The sequence below is a fragment of the Orbilia oligospora genome, assembly GCF_000225545.1.
Source record: "Orbilia oligospora ATCC 24927 unplaced genomic scaffold scaffold00173, whole genome shotgun sequence".
NCBI classification, from domain to species: domain Eukaryota; kingdom Fungi; phylum Ascomycota; class Orbiliomycetes; order Orbiliales; family Orbiliaceae; genus Orbilia; species Orbilia oligospora.
The window spans coordinates 237,391-257,795 of NW_011645730.1; the positions used below are offsets into that span (position 1 = coordinate 237,391).

The window sequence follows — 20,405 nt, forward strand, 5'->3', positions numbered from 1 at the left end:
TGAGCAGGTACTATCAATTGCCACGAACTCCAAGGAAGTGGGCCGCTAGTATCTCGGTTGGGGGAAAGTGATAATCAGCCACCGGCTATTGGTGGGCTAACAGCTCGCTAATTAAATCATTCGCTCTGACAGTCGCGGGAAGGGCGAGAGCGATCTCTAATTAGGGAGATTCGTGGCATTCGAGGCAGTTAGAAACCTTTGAATCTGACTAAGCCTCGGAGTAATCTGATGGAGCGGTGGATCTAGAGAAGTTAGATCGTGGAAGGTATCCCTATTATATATTTACTGGATCATGAAAATCCCGTTTGCCGTTGCGTCGCAGAAGAGCAGCACTGTTCATGTTCAATTGAAAAGGGCAACTGTCGGCAAGTGGTGGGACGTTGTGCGGGAGCGCGCACAAAGGGTGACACAAGGAATGCATTTTTCCGCGGTGCCCAGATGGCCCTTGTCCTCAAGACCTCTCGGCCAGACCTTAAATCGATTAAATCAAACTACGTTGTTAGCAGATGTTAAACCAAACTAGAGATATTGATATGTAGAAGAGCCATTAATTAATGTTGGGAAATTGTCTCGCTGGGAAAGACAGCATTACCAAGGCTGTTGCAGATACATTATTCTTTGATACTACCTAATTTCTTGAGCATATATCCAACCGGTGAAATTCAGTCAATTGCCGGCCACTTAGGCTTACAGCGACTAGTGAAGCTCGAAGCAGAACAGATTTAATTTGGAGGCTGCTTACCAGGTTGTCAAACGGCCCACTTTCCTAGAGAGGACGTCGATATCGAAATCTGAAGCCCTAACCCGACCCAAACTTCCTTCTCAAAACGACCAACCCATCGAACAAATCGAATTCTTCTGGCATCTTGAGCCTGTTCTTGCTGCCGCCAAATGTTTCTGACGTCGGAAACGTTTTGGGGGCGCAGCAACACAAGTTTCACGGGTGAAGCAGCTCCTGTTTCCAACGGGCTTCAAACAGGCCCCTATTTAGACCTAATCGGCTACTTAGCGTGCCTTGGAGGTTCTCCCCACGCTGGTGAAGCAGGCAAACAAGTTTCTTTCGCCAGATCCATACGGAACATACGTATAGCGTAGCAGCTTAGAAGGTTATATGGCTGTACGAGCGATAGGACTACCCCCAATTTGTTTCGCTTGCAGTCGTTTTCTCGTAATGCTGCTTGAAATGTTAGAGACAGAAAGCGTATGGGTCGGACCGCTGCTAAGGATTTCTCGACTTCTGGTTCGCTGCTGACACCTGAATCCGCAGCAGATGCAGTGAAGCAATTTTTCCCACCTGGTGATAGGAAAATGTTAGGATACCCCAAGTTGGGCTGGTGCAGCTGGATAAGGGATCAAACTGCCTTTAGAGACTTGTGCCCCATCCGAGAAAGCCGTCGCGGGTCGGTCGTTCGTGATCAATAAATACTGGCAGAAAGCCCAGTTCCTCAATCGATCTTTTTGTGCAGCAGGCAAGCTAGTCTTCTTCGATTCAGTTGATACCAATTCGAATATTCCTGTCGTTTTCAATTCGACTTCACTTCTTTATCTCCCTCGTTAAACCGAATTGACTCTGGCAGTTATTTTATTGTGAATTTTCTTCTTTCTCATTTTCCTTTTTTCTCGAGATCTCGCTCCTTTCGATCAGTATTATTATATTAATCGTAAGCTTAGTCGGATTTGGACATATTATTTGATTTCAAGGTAAGCGGCATCCCTATAGTCTGTGGACGTATATCAGCATATGTCTATAGAGCATGTGAGCTCTCTGTAGACACATTTGTCGATTCTCGCAATCCAAAATTACAATTGCGAACAGTCGCCAATATATGCCATGACCATGCAACTGGCATTTGCCTGGGTGTTTTTTTTTCTCCCTTCCCAACTTGCATAAAGCTCCGTGGAAGATATACCTACACTACCCCTCATCCCCATTGCTAGTCTAAGCTCGTGTCGACATTTGTCAAAGCAAATGGACCTAGACGCAGCTTGACCTAAAAAATTTGTGATAGATGACCTCTTTCTTTCTTTTCCTTTCTTTTTTTTCCTTTCTTGCGTTTACGGCTTCTCGAGCGAGCTGAAGGCTAACGTTGAATCCCACGTAGCATTGTTTTTATTCCCGCAGGCAAGCTCTTGTGATCGATATCCTTCGCATCTGCAGCTGTCAAATCAAGCTTTCCATCCAGTAATATAGTCAGCATCTCAGCCCTTCTAGGACTGCGGTTTGACTCAACGCTTGTTCTCAGCCGGTCTGATTAATTAAAAATTCGATTTGGTTTGGATTCGATTTTTGTAATAATTCACATAAGAATTATTTTTCAAGGGGTCACAATTTCCAGGAATTGTATAAACTCGACTATTCTTGCCTCGTGGCTGGCCGTGGAATTCTCGATTTAGAACTCTGCTTTGCATATTTCAAAGACCTGTTTGCGTAAGTCCACCCTCCTATCGCTGCACCTCAACCCATCTGGTCCGTGCCGGATCTCAAATTCATGGCTATGATCGAGCCTATGACCTGCCTGCCTGGACTTCCGGGAGCATTTCAGACGAACCCGGGTCCAGGGGTTTGGTTGGACGTCCTATGTAAGGTTTGCGTTTGACTTGGCCGGCTATAGATTATAATGCAGATGATCGTGACGCCGAATTGTTAGCCGGGCTCATTGCATTGCAGCGCAAATCGTTAGCCACGTTAGCATCATCGCCTTTGACGTATTATACGACATGCTACAGGGAGATTGTTTCTAATCGAGTCAATTTGGAGTTTAGTTTGAAGCCGAATTTCCGAGACCGACCATTAATTAATTAATCAAACCTACCTGAACAGTAACGATAAACTGTTGAGTTGATATCTTCCGCTTTCTCCGTCTAAGACCGAAGGGACAAGTTGCTTGTCAAGGTAGCTGCTTGTCAAGGTAGTTCCAAGCCCAGCCCTGAGCAAGCCTGCAGCAGCCCATCCCCACACACCACACACACACCCACGCACACCCATCCATTCCTTCCTCCACGGGCCACCCGCTCGCTCGCTCGCTCCTTTCACAGCCCATCGCCAAAATTCTTCCTATAAGAAGGCACTAGCAAGCGCCCTACAATAAATTCCGCCATGATGCCGCCAGTTGTGCCTCTTCAATTTATCCAGGCCGGTGCGACCGCTACCTCGGGCTCGGTTTTTGTTACTTCTAATTCAGAGCAACAATCATCATCATCATCGTCATCCAACAATAACGGTACTTGTGTTCTACCACAGTCCATTCTCTCTCCAACATCTATTCCTCTTCCAGTCACCCCTAAGATCACCCTAAATTGCTCTGCTTCGGACGGAGCTCTTGATCTTGAGCCGGTTGGCGATATAAGATCAAACCCCTCGTCTCCAGATACCGTCGTAGCGGTCCCTGTTGATCCCCTGCCAATCTCAGCATCAGCTGCCACCACAGGCACTAACAATAGCACGACCCCCAATAATAATAATACGCCAGACGAGGCCTCTAAATCCGACCAAGCAGCCCTCCTTCCCCGTTCGAAATCTTTCTTGCAACACCGAAAGGGCATCAAATCTGTCGAAGTTCCCCGTCAGCGTATTCTCGAAGCTCTCATTGCTCGTCAGGCTGGTCCGTTAACAGCTAATCCGATGGCGGCTCATGGGATGAAGTCTCCGGGCCTATGGGCTCCCTCGAACCTCAACTTGGACACTAAAGGCCGATCAGGGTTCATGGCTCTACAGTCACCTTGTTTTTACCATCAGCGATTCGACCCCGTAATTGATGTCGAAAGAGTCGTTGACGAAATCGCACACCAAGATGAGATGAACATGTCTCATTCCGACTACCTAAAAACAGCTACGAGTGTCAGAGAAATCAGCCGCCAATTGAACCGACGAACAATCAAATCGGCAGTCCAGAATGTCATGATTGTCACAAAGGCCCGAGATAACTCTCTTGTCGTATTGACTAGAGAAGTTGCCTTGTGGCTCATGAAAACACCACGATATGGTAAACCCCTTGGTGTTAATGTCTACGTCGACAAAAAACTCAAAGTATCGAGACGGTTCGATGCTGATGGCTTGATCCGGGAGAATCCTGAACTCAATGGAAAACTTCAATATTGGACACCCGATATGTGTTACAGCTCACCCGACACCTTCGACTTGGTTCTCACTCTTGGTGGCGATGGAACTGTTCTTTTCACATCATGGCTGTTCCAAGCTGTTGTTCCACCCATTTTAAGCTTTTCATTGGGTTCTCTTGGCTTCCTTACAAACTTCAAGTTTGAAGAGTACAAGAGGCACCTGGACAAGGTTTTGAACGATGGCACGAGAGTTAGCATGAGAATGCGTTTCACCTGTACAGTTTTCAGAGCTGAGCCAGGTGAAAGCGAGCCTATCGAGGGTGAGAGGTTCGAAGTTTTGAATGGTAAGCCCCTCAACCTGAATTTTTACGTTGTGTAACCACACCTAGTGTAACATGTAACGCTAACTGGTATTCCTTTCTCTTCCAGAACTTGTCATCGACCGTGGCCCGTCCCCATATGTCTCCCATATGGAGCTTTATGGTGACGATGATCATATCACCACTGTCGCTGCTGACGGTTGCATCTTCTCGACTCCGACCGGCTCCACTGCTTACTCGCTCTCTGCAGGTGGCTCTCTCGTCCATCCAGACATCCCAGCTATCCTTGTCACTCCGATCTGCCCACACACCCTTTCCTTCCGCCCTATGATCCTCAGCGACTCTATGCTACTCCGTGTTAATATCCCAGAAGGTTCTCGCGCTACGGCTTGGTGTAGTTTCGACGGTCGAGCCCGTCTCGAGCTTCGCCAGGGTGACTACATCACCATTGCAGCATCCAAGTACCCATTCCCTACTGTGCTCAGCCAGCCGCAGGAGTGGATTGATAGTATCCAAAGGACTCTGCAGTGGAATAAGCGCGCAGCCGCTCAAAAAGCCTTCGTGAAGAGCTCTGGAGACTCCGAGCTCGACTTGGAGGATGAGTGGGACATTGATACTACTGATGATAGCGGTATCTACACTGACGATGGGGATGGAAGTGCATCTAGTCCCATGAGGAGGCAGATGAGCTTGTTGACTATGGCATAGGTTAGATTAGTATTCCGCCTCACCTTCTATATAGGCTGAATTACTACTTATTACGAATCCTTCGCGACTGCCTTTTCCCAGTTTTTATCTGCGTCTCATTCCTTTCTTCTATTTCCTTCTGTTTCCCTTTTCCACATAATAATCCTTTTTGTAATTATATAACTAGCGTGACCGAACCCCCTTGTGGTGTTTTTACTACAGTGGCATTGGCGTTATCCCTTTCGTTCACTTTTCTTGCATTTTTTGCTGTTTGTTGGTGAAGCATCTATACATCAGGAAGGAGGTGTTTTTGATTTGATTACAGGAGTTTGATTCATCCATTCGTTCACTCGAATTTTTGTGGAGCAGTGATTGATACACTCATTTTGACCAGAGTATCAGTTCTCTGATCAATCTTGGAGTTTTTTCATTGTTTTGCCCTTTGAAGCTGCACATACTTTATATATACCGCCGATACACTACATATATTTTTTTCTTTTCTTTCTGTCATTGATATCATATTGATATTGCATTTTAGCATTTGCATCGATATCGTCGAATCCGGGAGGGGGTTTTTTTATTATACAGTGGTAGATGGAGTCGACTCTCTTTATTTTCATTTTCCATCTCGATATCTTACTTTGTTGACCGTACCATTAAGCATGTGCACAAGACAGCTGCCTGAATGCTTTTTTTGTTTGGTCACAGGTGCGAAATGACCGAATTAATATTTTCAGGTCAGAAGCGGGTCAGACTATGTCCGCCTGTAGCAATGCTGGAGATTACCTCCAGTTCAGAAACCAATTGGAATGACTAAATTCAATACGGGTTTTTATATTCCAACTGGATATAAATACCAATTCAGAATATTACTATAAATATTTACATCTTTTATATTTTCCCCATAGTTCTGAGTATGTGCAAGAAGAAGAAAATCCCACAAAATAGGGTATATATGGTATATACAAAAGCAGCTGAAGTGTGCCGAAAAAATCCCATCTTAGGCCACTAAAACAGGAACTTCTTCAGCCGTACGCCCCAAACCTGCTACATCAACCCCACTTTCCTTCTTCCCCCCCGCCTCGAGCGCTAGTCTCTTCTGTTCTTGGGTTTGGTAATGGATATAGGTCTTTAGCTGTTCCCACTGTCCGGGTGTTGCATGCTTCTGCCAGTCCTTTAATCTCTTTAATTCCAATTTTTCCTTTGTCATCCTCCACTCCTTTGGAAAGCTGGGCTGGGGTTTGAACTTATGATGCCTAAAGTCGAAGGGGACGTCTTCAAAGGTATCCGTATCATCCTATACCACCATATCATTAGTATTAAACTTTATTCTTATCGAGAACTTTTTTGTTGTATTTCAAGATTTACAAACCTTAGCTTCAATGATTAGCTTATCCACCAACTCACTCAACCACCTCTTATTTTGATGTTGATGCTCGAACATCTCACAGCTGAATTTTAGCAACTTTGTTGTCGGGTTATAACGCGCACCGCAGAGTTTGATTAACTTGTCAGTTTGCACACGGGTGAGGCCTAGATCCTCAGGACAGCACTCCATAACTACTTTGTTGTCTGTAGGGTGCGATACGCCCATATGTGTCGTATATCTGAACCGTAGAACCTCGGCTGCGGTTGGCACCTTGAATGGCTTCACGAATCCTGTAGGGAAAAAATTAGTCTCGATCCATAATCTTAAGAGTATTAGATCAAAGAAACAAGGGGGGCTTACTTGATAACCGAGGCATATCATAAACTGCTAACCTTGCGTACTTTCTTGCTTCACGATGTTCCTCCAAATCGTCGTGCGCCATACTACTCATATCGGTCGCGTTCCAACTCCACATCATGGGATCCATATCATCATCGTCTTCGCGTTTTGACGGTGGCAGGAAATACATATCCCTTACCGTTTGTTGATCAGGCCTCAATGGTCTACTAGCGTATTCTTCAACATGGTCCATCTTCTTCATCATCGTACGCAGACCCTTCTCGCCCATTTCCTCGAGCTCAGTATTCCAGAGCGTCTCAGTAGCAATGATAGCATCGTCTGAAAGATCGCGGGATAGTTCTCGACGGGTTTCGGTACGCTGCTGCGGCAGACGCATGATGGCGCGAGCGTCGTGCTCGGCCTGTTCAGCGGACATTCCTTCAGCCACACGCATTTTTATTTCCTCTTGTAGCATTGCCTCTTCGTGTTTTTGAAGACGGACGAGATCCTCTTTCATATCCTTTTCAGTTTCCTCGATGATACGCTTCATGAAGTCCATTTCGTTCTGTGGTTCGTCCTGGTCGCGCATGATGCTCATGATTTCGGACTCCGAGAAACCAACATTGCCAATTAAGCTGTTGACCTCTGAAAGATCTGCCATGCCTTCAAGATCCTCTTCTGCTATATCTTCGGGTTTGAATGGGACGAGACCGTGGGCTTTGTACTTTGGGTCGTCACGGAAACGACCGGTTTTTGCTAGCTGATCGAGTTCGGTGTCTGTGATTTGGAGTTTGGAAAACAAGTTTTCGGCGGTAATTGGTTGACGAGGGAGTTGCTTAAGCTTAAGAGCCTTGCGAAGTTTTTGCGGGAGGTTATTAAGGTCTTTGGGCATTTCGTAGTCCTTGTCTTCTTCCTGGGCCTCCGGCCAGCCAAAAAGTTCCCCGGCGGTAGGAGCACCATCGGCTTTAGCTTCAAGCTTCTTCTGTGCTATATCCCTTTCCTCCAATTGCTTCCCGACCTTCTTCGAGTTGAAAACACCCTCGGAGTCAAAATATCGAAAATCGTCTCCCCTGTCACCTGTGGATTCATGGCGACATTGTTGGAGCCTAACGAGCTTGTCGGCGTAGTAAATTGGTCGGGGTGGTAAATTGGCAGATGGAATTAGTAGGCCACATTGTCGATTCGTCGTACGGCGGAGGGCAGCGACTGCCCTCCGGGATGATAAAGCCATGATGGCGGAATGCGGGTGAGGTCCAATTGAGTGTCGTTCGTAGGCCCTCTTCACGCCATCATGTGGTGGGGGGATGGAACGCAAAAAGGTGGGATGTCGTCTGAGTTAGAATTTTTGGTGTTGGAGTTTCGCAGAGCCGCCAGAAAATGGGCTGGTTAAAATACCACGTGCCAACGCAAGACATATTCTCCCTTCAATTCACTCCATCTAGCTACCAAGATCAACCGATCCCAACGTGAAGCATATAGCCGCTGAGTAGGGTCTTTAAGAGGTCATGAACCTCGGGAAACGAGGAGGAAGTTGAATTGGTTCACCACTTCTTCCTTTCATAACGACAATGGCCTCCAAATACTCGAAAACGGGGAAAGGTGTCTTCATCACTGTTGGCACCACCGCTTTTGACGACCTGATCACGGCTCTCCTCGTCCCTAGTATCATTACCCAGCTCCACGGGCTCGGATTCAACGAAATCAGGGTTCAGTACGGCAAGGGCAAAGATGTTTACGATGCTGCGTTTACTCCAGAGTTCAAGAGCACGGTCAACGAAACCAGAATGTCAATCGCCGGATTCGAGTACGAGGAGAGCAGCAGGATCACTGAACTCATCAAGGAGGCGGACTTGATCATTAGCCACGCCGGTATGCTACTCTCATAATCTCGTTCAGTTTTGTTTTTCCTATCTTTTGATTAATCACTAACATACCTCTCTAGGATCTGGCACTATTCTTGATGCCCTTCGATATCAAAAGGCAATTATCGTCGTTCCGAACGAATCCCTGATGGATAATCATCAAGCCGAACTGGCCAATGAGATGTCAAAACAGAAATACGTGATCCGAGGTAAATTAGAGTACGTATTTACCATCTAGATAAAACAAAAAAACGCCGTGTAATCACTGCTGACATGTCATAACAAAGTCAATTCGCCGAGAATATCACGCAGGCCCAGAGCTACAGATTCAAGCACTTCCCTCGAACTGGGAGCAAAAAATTCGTCGAAGTTCTAGAAGATGAGATTGAAAAAGCAGAAAAAGATAAAATGTACGGAGAAGGATGATATACCGTGCCCCCTTCCCTCCCTCCCACGACTTTCCTTTCATTATCCTTGTTCCTTTTCAATATATATAGCCCCCATCTATGTCTTTCCGGCCCCTCCCCTCTGCTCATTTTCTTTTTTTTTTCCTTCTATATACTCAAGTATATAAGCTATACCCTTCGGATTGCATCATGCTAAGAAAAACGATATATAAGCGTGGGTGATGATTGCATTTTAGCCCCGGGATTCGAAATCGGACTCGAAGTGATACTTCAGTCTCTCCGCGTTCGGAAATCGCGCATCCGAAATTTCTAACCTACTTATATACATACATAAACACTGCCCTCATAACTATGGCACCCGTTTCCTTCAAACCCCTTTTCATTTTCTTAATGTCTTTGCCACTATACTAGCAAACTTCAATCATGCTTGCATTTCTTTATCACACAGTCTTTGGAGCCCTGCCAACGTTTCCTTTCTTTTTCCTCTCTCTCTTCTCTTTCCTCTCTTTCCCTCTCTCCCTCCCTTCTTTTTTTTAACCAAGAAGAAGGACAGCTGTACTAAAGCTCGCCCGTCATATCTTTTCATTTTCGTTTTTACTGAGAGAAATGAGAAATTTAGTGATTCAACTACGGATAATACAAGCAAAGCAGCGTATAGTCAACGAAGGCGTAAAGATTGTATCGAATGGACGGAGACGGAACAAGGGCCGTGTAGGTGCTCTATTACATAGGAAGCAATACTGGGTGTAAACCGGCACGATCTAGTGGTGGGTGGGTGAGTGGGAATATATAATCCTGAGAAGGTTAACATAGTGAAGTAATAATCCCAACATCGAGCCCGGGAAGTCGGAGTATCGATATTGAAGCATCCGGAAAGGTGTTGAAACCAGTCACGGCGTTGGGATTCGACCTTCTGTTTCGCACAGCAAAACAGTTCGGCTTCAGAGGCCTCGAGCTCGAGCGCGAGGAGGTCTTAGGATTATCAAATGATGACCAAGTACTTGATTTAGGTACATTCTACTAGCTTAATTACCCAGCCTTATGGTCCTACGAGCTTTTAATCTAATTTTCAATCATTATTCAAAAAAAAGCACTTTATATACCATATCGTTAACTCATTTTTTTTTATAGAATTTTTCTGTAACTTTCGCGAACATAGCTAGAACTAGCTCTGAACCACACCAAAGTAATAATAATGATAAAAAAGCAGCAACAGATATTTCCTCCACTGTATACCAAAAAAAAAAAAAAGTGAAAAATAAATCTCAATGCAAGGAAGGATAATAAAGAAAAGAAGAAAAGAAAGAATAGTTGAGGAGGGATTAAAAATACATACACATAGAAGAATAAAAAAAGAAAGGGAACGTAAGGAAAAGAGAAGGAAGAAAAAATATGCAAAGCCAAAAAGATTTCCTCCGTATCAACCTAATAAAATCGCGAGGCAAAACAAAAAAAGAAGTGATATTGAAAAATGAATGCGGGTGGTGTTAAAAGATTCCGTCTAAACCTGTCTCCGGGAAAATGCTTGAGAATGTAAGTACTGATAATAAAGGAAAAACAGTAAACGAAGTATGAAGTGGAGGAAATGTTAGAAGGCATAAAAAATGATCAGAATATCGTGATATCCCCCAGGCAGTGAGTGTGCCAGAAGGGAATAGAGACGGGAATCAAAATAAAGCAGAGGTACTCCAGAAACGTTGAACGAGAGTCTGAAGACAAACGAAGTAGAAATGAAACTGGTTTCGAAATCAGAACGATTCGGTAAGAGAACAAACAGGGCAAACTGATATCTTTTATGGATTATGAAAATACGACCAAACAAGAAAAAATTGCCCAAAAGAAATGGCACAGAAAGAATAGCGGGGCCAGAAGCGTAAGAACACGAGGTGGAGCCGATTTGATAGATCAAGATTGATCAAGCATTAATATGTGATGTGAAGTGGCACGACATTGGTATAAAAAAAAGTCGTGATGAAACCGGCGGTGGGTAAGGCGGTTTCACGGCCAGCCCAGCCCTGTGGTTTCATTTTCGTAGTGTTCCTCGTGATGTAGAAGAAAAGAAGGCAAAAGTAAAGCAAGCGCAAGATAAGAGCAAAACAAAAGCTTTAAGTGAAATATTTGTTAGATCGTTTCTTCGGGAGATTGAATTACCTTTCGTCAAAGTCGGAAACTGGGTCATGACGGAGAACCATCGAAAAGAAAACGCATTTCCGTTCAAAGATTCGAGGTGCAGGAAAGACAAAAAGGCCACAAAGAAAGTTGAAAACAAAAAATATAAAAAATTCAAGACGAAAACGCAATCATTACAGAGAATCGATGCTCGCAAATGTTAGATATAGACAGTTTGAATTGAAAGAACCAGGGGCCATGAAGTTTTATTTTTCGTATAACACCAGTAGATGAAGAACCGGAGAAAGAAAAAGTAAAAGAAAGAGTTTTCAAGTGCCCCATAATTGGAGCCATTGAACAAATAGAGATGATCACAGCAATCGAGGATGACCACAATTCGTGAATTGATAATTTTGTAAGAAGGAAAGGGCGTTTTTTTGTATTTGTATAAAAAGGATCCACACTAGCTATAGTAGATGGGCCCCTGAGGTACCATAGGGACGGGGACCATTGGTGGATAGTAGTACATCCCGTTCGCGTGGATAGCACCGGGGACTTGGCTATCTGGTGGTGGCGCACCTGTTGGGGGGACCATAGCAACTGGTGGCATATATCCACCAGGATAACCACTAGGATAGAGCTGGGTGGAGTCGTAGTAGTAAACTGTGCCATTGGATTCTTGAGCAATAGTTCCCATTGGTGGTGCGGGAGGGCCCATAGGAGGACCGGGCATTTGAGTTTGTGGAACGTATGGGATCGCGGCAGGTGAAGGTACGTATGGGGGAGGAGGACCCTGAGGTTGATGTGACATTGGAGGCTGAGCGTGCATGGGTGGAGGTGGATACATAGCGTGTGGTGGAATTGGATAGTAGTATCCTGCTGGATGGGGATACGTCGGCTGGAAGGGTCTTGCATGGACGGATTGGTCTGGGATGTGAGGAGTTGTAGAAGTCTGAGAAGGATAAGATGGAACGCGGTTATGTTGTTGATTGTAGTATCCTGGGGTTGGGATACCATCTGAATAGGGCCCGGGGGTTGGGTAGTTGGTGTTTGCGAAGTTGTATGTGACAGGAGTTTCGATATTTTCGACGCTCACCGTCTTTTGAGGTTTTGGTTGATGCATTGGGAGAGGAACATGGTGACCTGGTTGGGATTCCTTTTGTTCGACAGACTGTACCTCTGATTCAACAATCACAGGCTCGTGTGGCACTGGGTATGAAGCACCGTCCGTCCCAGCAGTGGCTGCGAGAGGAACAAATCCATCAGGGTGTGGCGGAATTGCATCCATTTGGCCGGCGACTGGGGCAACCACTGGCAATCTGACGATGGGACGCATCGATACCGAAGGACTTGGACCTCCAGTATTGACAGCTGGGATATTACCAAAGCTGATTGGTGGTCGATTAAAGTCCTGGTGGATAGATGAACGACGCGACATTGCAACAGATGGAGCATGGGTGGAAGTGCCGCCATAGACACTTCCCGTTTGCATGCCACCACGATAGCTGCCTGCTAGAGAGCCACGTCTTGGGGTAGGTCCAAGGCCTCCACCAACGATACCCCCACGGGTAAACCCAGAGCCGCCTGGTCTCATTGCCCTTGGGATGAAAACAAAACTTCGTGAGATAGCGGGATAGATATATCGAGGAAGAGAGTCAGGAAGAGAGATTCTGACTGGTTTGTCGCGTCGCAAAGGAGGTCGATGATACGGGAGCTTGGTATATATTTTGACAGCAAAATCATTGAAAACCTTGCTCTCTTTCATGCCAGGAAGAGAGACACGAATTTGACCGTTGCCCTTGGTAATAGTAGTATCGAAGAAGCGGTTTGGGGGGTGACTGTTATTATTGTTGAGAGATTTGTGTAGAGAGGAAGGTTGAGGTTGAGGTTGCTGCTGCTGCTGCTGCTGCTGCTGAGTAGCTGTAGCTGCTTGTGAAGCCTGAGGGCCCTGGGGACCCTGAGGAGCAGGTCTTTGCTCAGTTTGACGCTGAACCCGCTGCTTCTCTTTCTCCTTCTCAGCAGCAACTATCTCATCATGCATATCGTGTTTCCAGGCGCCTCCAGAATCTGGGGAACTAATGATAGGGACCATTGTTAGCATCAAACCAAGAAGAATACCGTGAGATATTCCTGCCAAAGCATACCTTGTAAAACTATTAAATCCATTCCGCCCTCTGCCCCGACCAAACGGCCTAAAGCCGTTGCCACCAGCAGATTCAGACCTATGATCGTGCATAAAGAAGGCACCCCTGTTAGGAACGAATGCAGGGTCTGCATCACGCTTCTTCCTATATTCGTCCGCCTCCCGTCTCTTCCTCTCTAGTGGCGTTTCGTGGACCGGAGTGGTTTGTGATGGAGTCTGGTCAGACGACTTGGAGGTCTCTGTTGTCGTTCGTCGCCCTCGAGACTTCCTGTCCGACTGCTTCTTTCCGGAGCTTTCTGCAGCTGATTCTACAGGTCGGCCTTCAGCCTCCTGCTCTGCCAGCTCATCAAAATCCACAGCTTCGGTATCGCCACTAGGCCTGATTCCATTCATCATAGCATGTGTATCTCCCCTTCCCTGCTCAACAACCACTACCGTTGCCGACCCGTTCCCTCCGTGATGCTTTGTCGAGTCTTGGCCTGCAGCTGCCGTTTCATCATCACTGTAGGTCTCCTCGCTCTCATTATCGTCGTCGAATTCATCGTCTGTGAATCCCGAGTTCTCGGAGGCCGAGTCGTCTACGACCTCGCCACCCTCTTCGCCAATCTCGGCTTCATCTTCATCCCGGACGCGACGTCTGGAAAGACCAACTTCCTTTCTTCGGGGCATAGTTTCGGAGGGTGGAGGAAGGGAGGTGGCGGACGGAAGTATGATGGTACTGTGGAAAATGCGCTGCTGGTCGTGAGGTTCTACGGCTTCAAAACCCGTTCTCAAACCCAATCCCGAGAATGTCGTGAACGTGAATACAGAGAATACAAAGAACACTAAACACGGTAAATTGGACGGAGAATGGAGTTGGGGATGGATGGCAGACGAGATGTCGTTCTTTCGTCCCGTCTGGTTGTTAGAGGTGGTCGTCTGAAAGAACTAAACTGAGGTGACTCCCTGTGACGAAACGGACATACAACCGTCACTAACGACAGGGCACAGCTGGAAAGATCAATATAAAAGAACAACCGTTACAAAGCACACCACAACGAAGAGAAGGATCCGGTCCGGCTATGCTGTTGGACGCCCGATTATACTATGCTACTGAAAGGTGCGAGTAATTTTTTTCTCCTTTCGAAAAAAGGAAGGATACTGTCGGAGATGGGAGAGAATTGAATGGCGAGGATATGGCCAGCTAAACTCCACAGGCACAGGATCCTGGCTAGTGCTGTGGATGAATAATAGTGAAAACGAGGACGATGATGTGGATATCGCCAGCAAACACTACTGATACACCGATGGCCACCGTTTAAGCCTTTTTCCCGTCCCTGACGCCGATTGGATGCCACGGAGCACTGTTTCTGCAGTGTCTGAATGGACAGTTGTGGCTCAGTTAATGTCCGGAGTATGTCCGGGGAAACATATACACGAGAGAACAGGGCAAAATAACACGAGCAACTGGGCCGAGAATGAAAAAGGTAATAAATGAGGTCACGGAAATCGAATCTGGCATGCAAAGGCTAAATTTCGTTATGAAAGGAAAATTTTGAAGGCAAAGGCAAATATTTGGCTTTGGAACGAAACAGGTACCAAGCGGAACTAACTAGAAGGTTCTGCACAGTCCACCGTCTACTTAACTGTGTACGAGCTACTTCTAGCAATGCATACATAATGGGAAGCAGAAGATAACTAATGCCGTGGGATTCGATTCGATTGCCCACCGGCAGTGTTAATAAGACCTGCAGCAGACTGTGACGAGATGACAAGGTCGCGACGATCCCCACGAGGCACGACCCCAGGCCTAGTTCCGGGATGGAACGGGATATTATTCCGGAGGCGAGATCTCCTTCAAACGCTTCCAAGGGCCTAGCTTCATGCGACCCCGAAATTTGATGGAGCCGAGTCCCATATTTGAGGTGGAAAGCAGACATCTATATCACGATGTTTTTCCGTTTCCGCTTCTATTGCATACAGAATATGGACATATCAACATTCCATGCTATTTTGAACCACCCAAAGCGAATCATTACCACGGTCAACTCGAAAATTGTGGCCATGGTTCACCCATACCGAACCACAATCACTTTCAACCTAGACCAAACACAAACTGGGTTTTTCAAATCAATAACGCGACATAAGGTGCCGCATATTGATACGCCATTGTGATTCCGTTTTGCAGAATGTGCCGCCGAAATATGGTTGTTTCAAAGACACCAGTCCAATAGCGGGACTCGAGTTTGTATTGTTTGTATTCCAGACGGACAGTTAACACAGTCCAGCACAGCATCCCACATCAATCGATACCACCTACAAACAACAACATATGTATCATACTATTTCGAATAGTTGGGTCGGCATCGATTTTGATAAAGCCGCATCTGATAGCGAAAATTGGGCACAAACTACGCCCCATAAATGTTGCAAACCAACCTCCAGCGCAAAGCCAGCTGTTCAATACAAAATACTTTCAATCGATGCAATCAAGGACAAAGAAAATCAAATCTACTTGCGTATCGCTAAAAATCAATCGGAATCAGCTATCTTTATCACACCCATGAAACCCCTGTCGCACTTTATATGTACCAAATCGTACCCCCCAAAGATTAAACCAAACAAAAAAAAAAATGCGCTTTTGATAACAAAATAATCCAGCTGTGTATCCTTCTCACATTACCACGTTGACGTTTCGAGCTAGTTGCCTGGTGATGCCGTTCCAGTTGCGCGAGCTTCCGTCTCCCACTGCCCCAGCCCGATCTGGCCACTCTTCAGTTGTACCAGCGGAGACGGGCTCCTGAATTTCTGTGTATAAAGTGACGGGACGGTAGCGACGGCGCCGAGGGCATCAGTGACAGTTACCCAAACTGTTGTTGCTGGCGGAGCTACTGGGGCTATGAGGAGAAGAAAAAAAGGCGGTTGTCAGCCGGGTAACGTTTGAAGTATGCCTGTGACAACAGTGCGAAGGAGGCCTATTTCAGAACGCAAACTCAAAACTTACGCAAAACACCACCGCCAGCGGCAGCCTGTGCTACCGTTAACGACGGTAGGAGAGATACAGCTGTAAAGAGAAGGGTTGAAGTCTTCATGACTGTTGAAAGCTCCGCCCACACTTTTGGAGTTTTGAGTTAGTGTTGACGCCTTTGGGCTTCGAACGCAAGGTTTCTAGCCACTCTAGACAGCGCCTCCCAGCCAAAGGAATAACAAGTTGCGGTCTTGAAAGGAAATGGTTTGGTTCTCCGTATTTGCTTTTAGGCCCCCTTAACAAATTCTAATTCGACGTCGAATTTGTGCCGTCCGTAGCATACGGTACACCGAGCTCGGGAGGTAGACGGGCCGGTGTGTTTGCAGACGGGATGAAAGCTCAATGCTGATGCCTCAAACACCCACTGTCGGAGAGCTGACTTTCACCGATAAGAGTCTCAAGTGTTCGTGAAATAAAAACCAAAGGGATGCTCGTTGTACGGAGCAACTTATAATCAAGCTGATCTTCGAAGATAAAAAAAATAATAAAAATGGGATGCTGTCGAGATATGGATGCACGAAAAGAAGAGATATGATTGTAGATGGAAACACTTGAAAGTTTTCTATCAACTCTCTGAGGTTACATCAAAACCGATTAGTATCCGAAGTTCAAATTTAGCAAATGGCATCAGGGGAGGCTGGACTGGCTAGCTTTATGCGGCTTAGGCTGCCCAGAATCTTGGGTACACTGATGTCACTCGATTGCCGCATGATGATTGCTTGACGGGCCGGACGGACAATTGCTTGAGAAACGTCGATGGGGAAAGGGCATAAACGGGACTGTGCATTTATGAAACACGGCCACAAGGGATATGGAGTTCCTATTCACGATATCGACTTTTAATCTTTCAATTCCGTCCGGTTTCTTGGACCTTTGAGCGGGACCTTGCATTCCATGGTAAGGAAGTGTTGCCGGGTCGTTCACTGTGAGCACGTGCGCATCTTTTAGTTGGAATTCCAACAAGCATACAGCTCTGGCGCATGGTGAACAGCTGAGGATTCTGGCGACGAGACAAGGTGAACAGTTGTACATTTGATATATATCGCTCTTTTAAATATATATATTTGATTGGTTATTTTATTGATTCACTGAATATCGTCATTATATTAAATTATATAAGCTAAGATCGATTCAATTTTTACGGCTTATATTTATAACTATAATATTTGGGGTTAATTTATGACATATGTCGAGACCAGGTACTTTACAATATATAATGATTCAAATTTTGGATATTGCCCCCGCCTATCAATCATGCATGATCAGGATGACCATTGCTTACGCTTGAATTAAGAAAGAAGTAAGTTGGATCTGTCTACTGAACAGGATGCCCAAGGAATTCTAATACTCGGCTGGACATGCTCGGTTCACGGCGTTCAAACAACCAGCTGAAAACGTCGACATCTATTGCGATATCACACTACGACCAGGAACGGATTGTCTTTGTTGATCAATCAATCTTATTAACATCTGAGTTCCGGTACATCGGTGTCGCAATCCCTCCTTGATGATCAAATCCCATTATAATATTAGTCTAGAAATTTGTCGATTACTCAATATTATTGCGATTATACATGAAACGAAACATTCTAATCTCAGAGATATCGGGAAATTCTATGCGAAGGCATTTTGCGGGGAAGACAGGATACCCTATACCTCGTAACCCCTCGTTTTATTTTACTCGAGACATGCATGCATGGGCATCTAGGTAGGCTATCAGATATGCGAGCTGAAACAAAGGTTTGTGTAAGGCTATAGCAGATAAGTACCCCCCCAATGCTAGAGTTACATTCCTCAAATCCAAAATATCGGAAAACTAACAGGTTATTAATATTACTGTGTGTCTCTAGTTTGACAGTTAACGAGACCTAACTTAGACGATGAAGGAAAGTGTCATCGTAAATGCCAAGTTAGTGAACCTCGTGGGTTTGTTGACATATTTGGGAACAGGCTTGAGATATATCAAGATTGGAAGGTGATTTCGCAAAACGATTAGATTGATCAAGAGATTAGATGAGAATTTAGGTAATCAAAAACAGTTTGCAAGGGTTTTAAACTTGCGATCTTATAAGATTGATCCAGGCGGGCTAGCTGAAGGACCGTAGGATTTAAATCCTAATATCTGATTAAAATTGGTTCCATCAATTGCAATCTAGAATTCGGCCTCCAACTGTAAAGGTAAACCATAATCAAAAGGCTTTTCATGGAATCTATAGTATATTAATATATTGGATCGAAATTGTACAATTGTGCTACACATAACTTATATATAGTGTAATAGAAGTATGCATAGTTTAGAACGGGTCTCGAGTACCCTTTAACTTAAGATCTAATTGGTTGACCTCGAGCTTAAGCTTGTTATAGGGCCAATTCATACAATATTTGAAGAGTCTACTCCCACGTGGGTAATTATAATATGTAACTAAAATACAAATAAAATATCCAATACGCATACACACAGGCATGTCCCCCCACCCTCGGATCCTTTTAATTGAGGAGTAGGGCAATTTCGATGTGTCGATAATATCCTCAGAAAACGTTTATAACCATAACCTTTATATATGGTTGTGTGGGATATATGACCCAGCCGGCAGTTAGCGTCGATTTCAATACATGCGGGATTTCCAATTGATGCAGCTGCAGGTGACGTGTGGACAAACATATAATTCCAGGCTTTTATCAATATCCACTCACCATATATGCACACCACGTTGCTATTTTCCGGACTTCCCGTTCTAGCGAGAACCCGCCGTGCATATGCAAGAGTGGAGCATCTACAGAAGGCGAGAATTGACTTGGTCGGTGCGGATTAATAATTGGTAATTTTTGTCGGGAAATCTCCGGTCTGTGTCGACACATATACATGTACAATGAGACTATTGAAGAAAACAAAATTCTTCGCACACATGTAGATTCGAGCTTAGGTTTATAGAGCACGTGTGCTAACAAGCTTTGAATGTCGGGTTAACACCAGTTGGGGATGGTTCGAATGTCATGATCCCGTCTGACGTCTGCAATGCAATGCGAGATGTAGGCTCCAATTTTTTTTTTGTGCCTTATACTACGGTCCTTTCTCCAAGTCTCGTAGCGCCTACGGAACTAAGTTAGCTACAACTTTAAATGCTGACAAAGGGATTTGCTGAATTCGAGATTATCACCGAGGCTTGACATTCTATTCTAATATTGGGAGCCGCTTTGATTAAAAAAAAAACTGAATTCTTGGGTCGGGATACGTACCATGCCTTGTGGTATCGAAGCCTTGGTATAAAACAAGTCCCCTAGCTCTAGCTCCTAGTCTTGGCTCAATCTGAATCTCTCCGCCTTTTTAATTCTAACATCACAATAACTTATCGTGATATCGATGGTGTTTTTCGTAAAACTAGAGTTCGCATGAACGGGAAGAACAAGCCACGGGTTGCCAAGCGAAATTGATTTCCGCAACTTCCATTTATCTTCGAAATGCTAGGCATAATCGGAGTAGTTACCCCTATGAGCATCCTAAATAGTAAGCTCGACCGAGAAGGAAGTTGATTTTTCACATGCCGGGATTTTTCTAGATGTTGGCTGTAGATGTCTCAACCTTAGCCTTCGGTTGACATTCGGCTGCTGGGATAAGGCTGGGGTAGCCCGGGCACTTTAACTATCTGAACCAGGCCGATTAAGAAATCCGGTGTGGCGTTTGGTGGTCTTGGATAGTAAGTTATCGGCTTTTGATAATGTGCACCTGCCCGACTAGTTCGCAGAACGTGATGTCGCAAGGCATCAATATCAGGAATAGTCTCATTAAGGAGGACCCTGAAGGTATTTCCCCCCATCTTCGATGTTGTTTTAACGTTTTAGAGTCTGGCTTAGCAACTGAAGAAAACATAGAAAGGCTGGCCATACCAAACTCCCCGACGATTAGTTGCGCATGTAGAGAAACGAATCCCCACCGACGCTTGTAGGCGAGCGGACTCAATGCAATACGGAGCCAGAAGCCTTTTGAAGCCACAGTGACAGTATTGGCATCGGCTTGACACTTGCAATTGGCAATTGGTTCAGAGATAGAGCATGGACATCTCCACAGCTCCTCGGTTCCATGTTCTATACCTACCCTACCCAGC

At 45.3% G+C, this 20,405-nt stretch overlaps 5 protein-coding genes across 5 annotated transcripts; 2 read left to right on the top strand and 3 right to left on the bottom strand.

Annotated features, from left to right (window-relative positions):
• Positions 1 to 3,100: 3,100 nt before the first annotated feature.
• On the top strand, positions 3,101 to 5,087 carry AOL_s00173g77 (uncharacterized protein; the record flags this gene model as incomplete). The annotated part of the gene is made up of 2 exons (XM_011127819.1): positions 3,101 to 4,403; positions 4,489 to 5,087. The coding sequence occupies 2 exons, from the start codon at positions 3,101 to 3,103 to the stop codon at positions 5,085 to 5,087; spliced, it is 1,902 nt and encodes a 633-aa protein (XP_011126121.1).
• A 979-nt stretch (positions 5,088 to 6,066) lies between these two features.
• On the bottom strand, positions 6,067 to 8,005 carry AOL_s00173g78 (uncharacterized protein; the record flags this gene model as incomplete). Its single annotated transcript, XM_011127820.1, has 3 exons — positions 6,067 to 6,363; positions 6,439 to 6,725; positions 6,796 to 8,005. The coding sequence occupies 3 exons, from the start codon at positions 8,003 to 8,005 to the stop codon at positions 6,067 to 6,069; spliced, it is 1,794 nt and encodes a 597-aa protein (XP_011126122.1).
• Positions 8,006 to 8,342: 337 nt separating this feature from the next.
• On the top strand, positions 8,343 to 9,062 carry AOL_s00173g79 (uncharacterized protein; the record flags this gene model as incomplete). Its single annotated transcript, XM_011127821.1, has 3 exons — positions 8,343 to 8,643; positions 8,717 to 8,855; positions 8,924 to 9,062. 3 exons carry the CDS (start codon positions 8,343 to 8,345, stop codon positions 9,060 to 9,062), a joined length of 579 nt encoding a protein of 192 aa, XP_011126123.1.
• A 2,553-nt stretch (positions 9,063 to 11,615) lies between these two features.
• Positions 11,616 to 13,964, bottom strand: AOL_s00173g80 (uncharacterized protein; the record flags this gene model as incomplete). Its single annotated transcript, XM_011127822.1, has 2 exons — positions 11,616 to 13,227; positions 13,297 to 13,964. The coding sequence occupies 2 exons, from the start codon at positions 13,962 to 13,964 to the stop codon at positions 11,616 to 11,618; spliced, it is 2,280 nt and encodes a 759-aa protein (XP_011126124.1).
• A 2,010-nt stretch (positions 13,965 to 15,974) lies between these two features.
• On the bottom strand, positions 15,975 to 16,366 carry AOL_s00173g81 (uncharacterized protein; the record flags this gene model as incomplete). The annotated part of the gene is made up of 2 exons (XM_011127823.1): positions 15,975 to 16,171; positions 16,279 to 16,366. 2 exons carry the CDS (start codon positions 16,364 to 16,366, stop codon positions 15,975 to 15,977), a joined length of 285 nt encoding a protein of 94 aa, XP_011126125.1.
• Between the last annotated feature and the right edge of the window lie 4,039 nt (positions 16,367 to 20,405).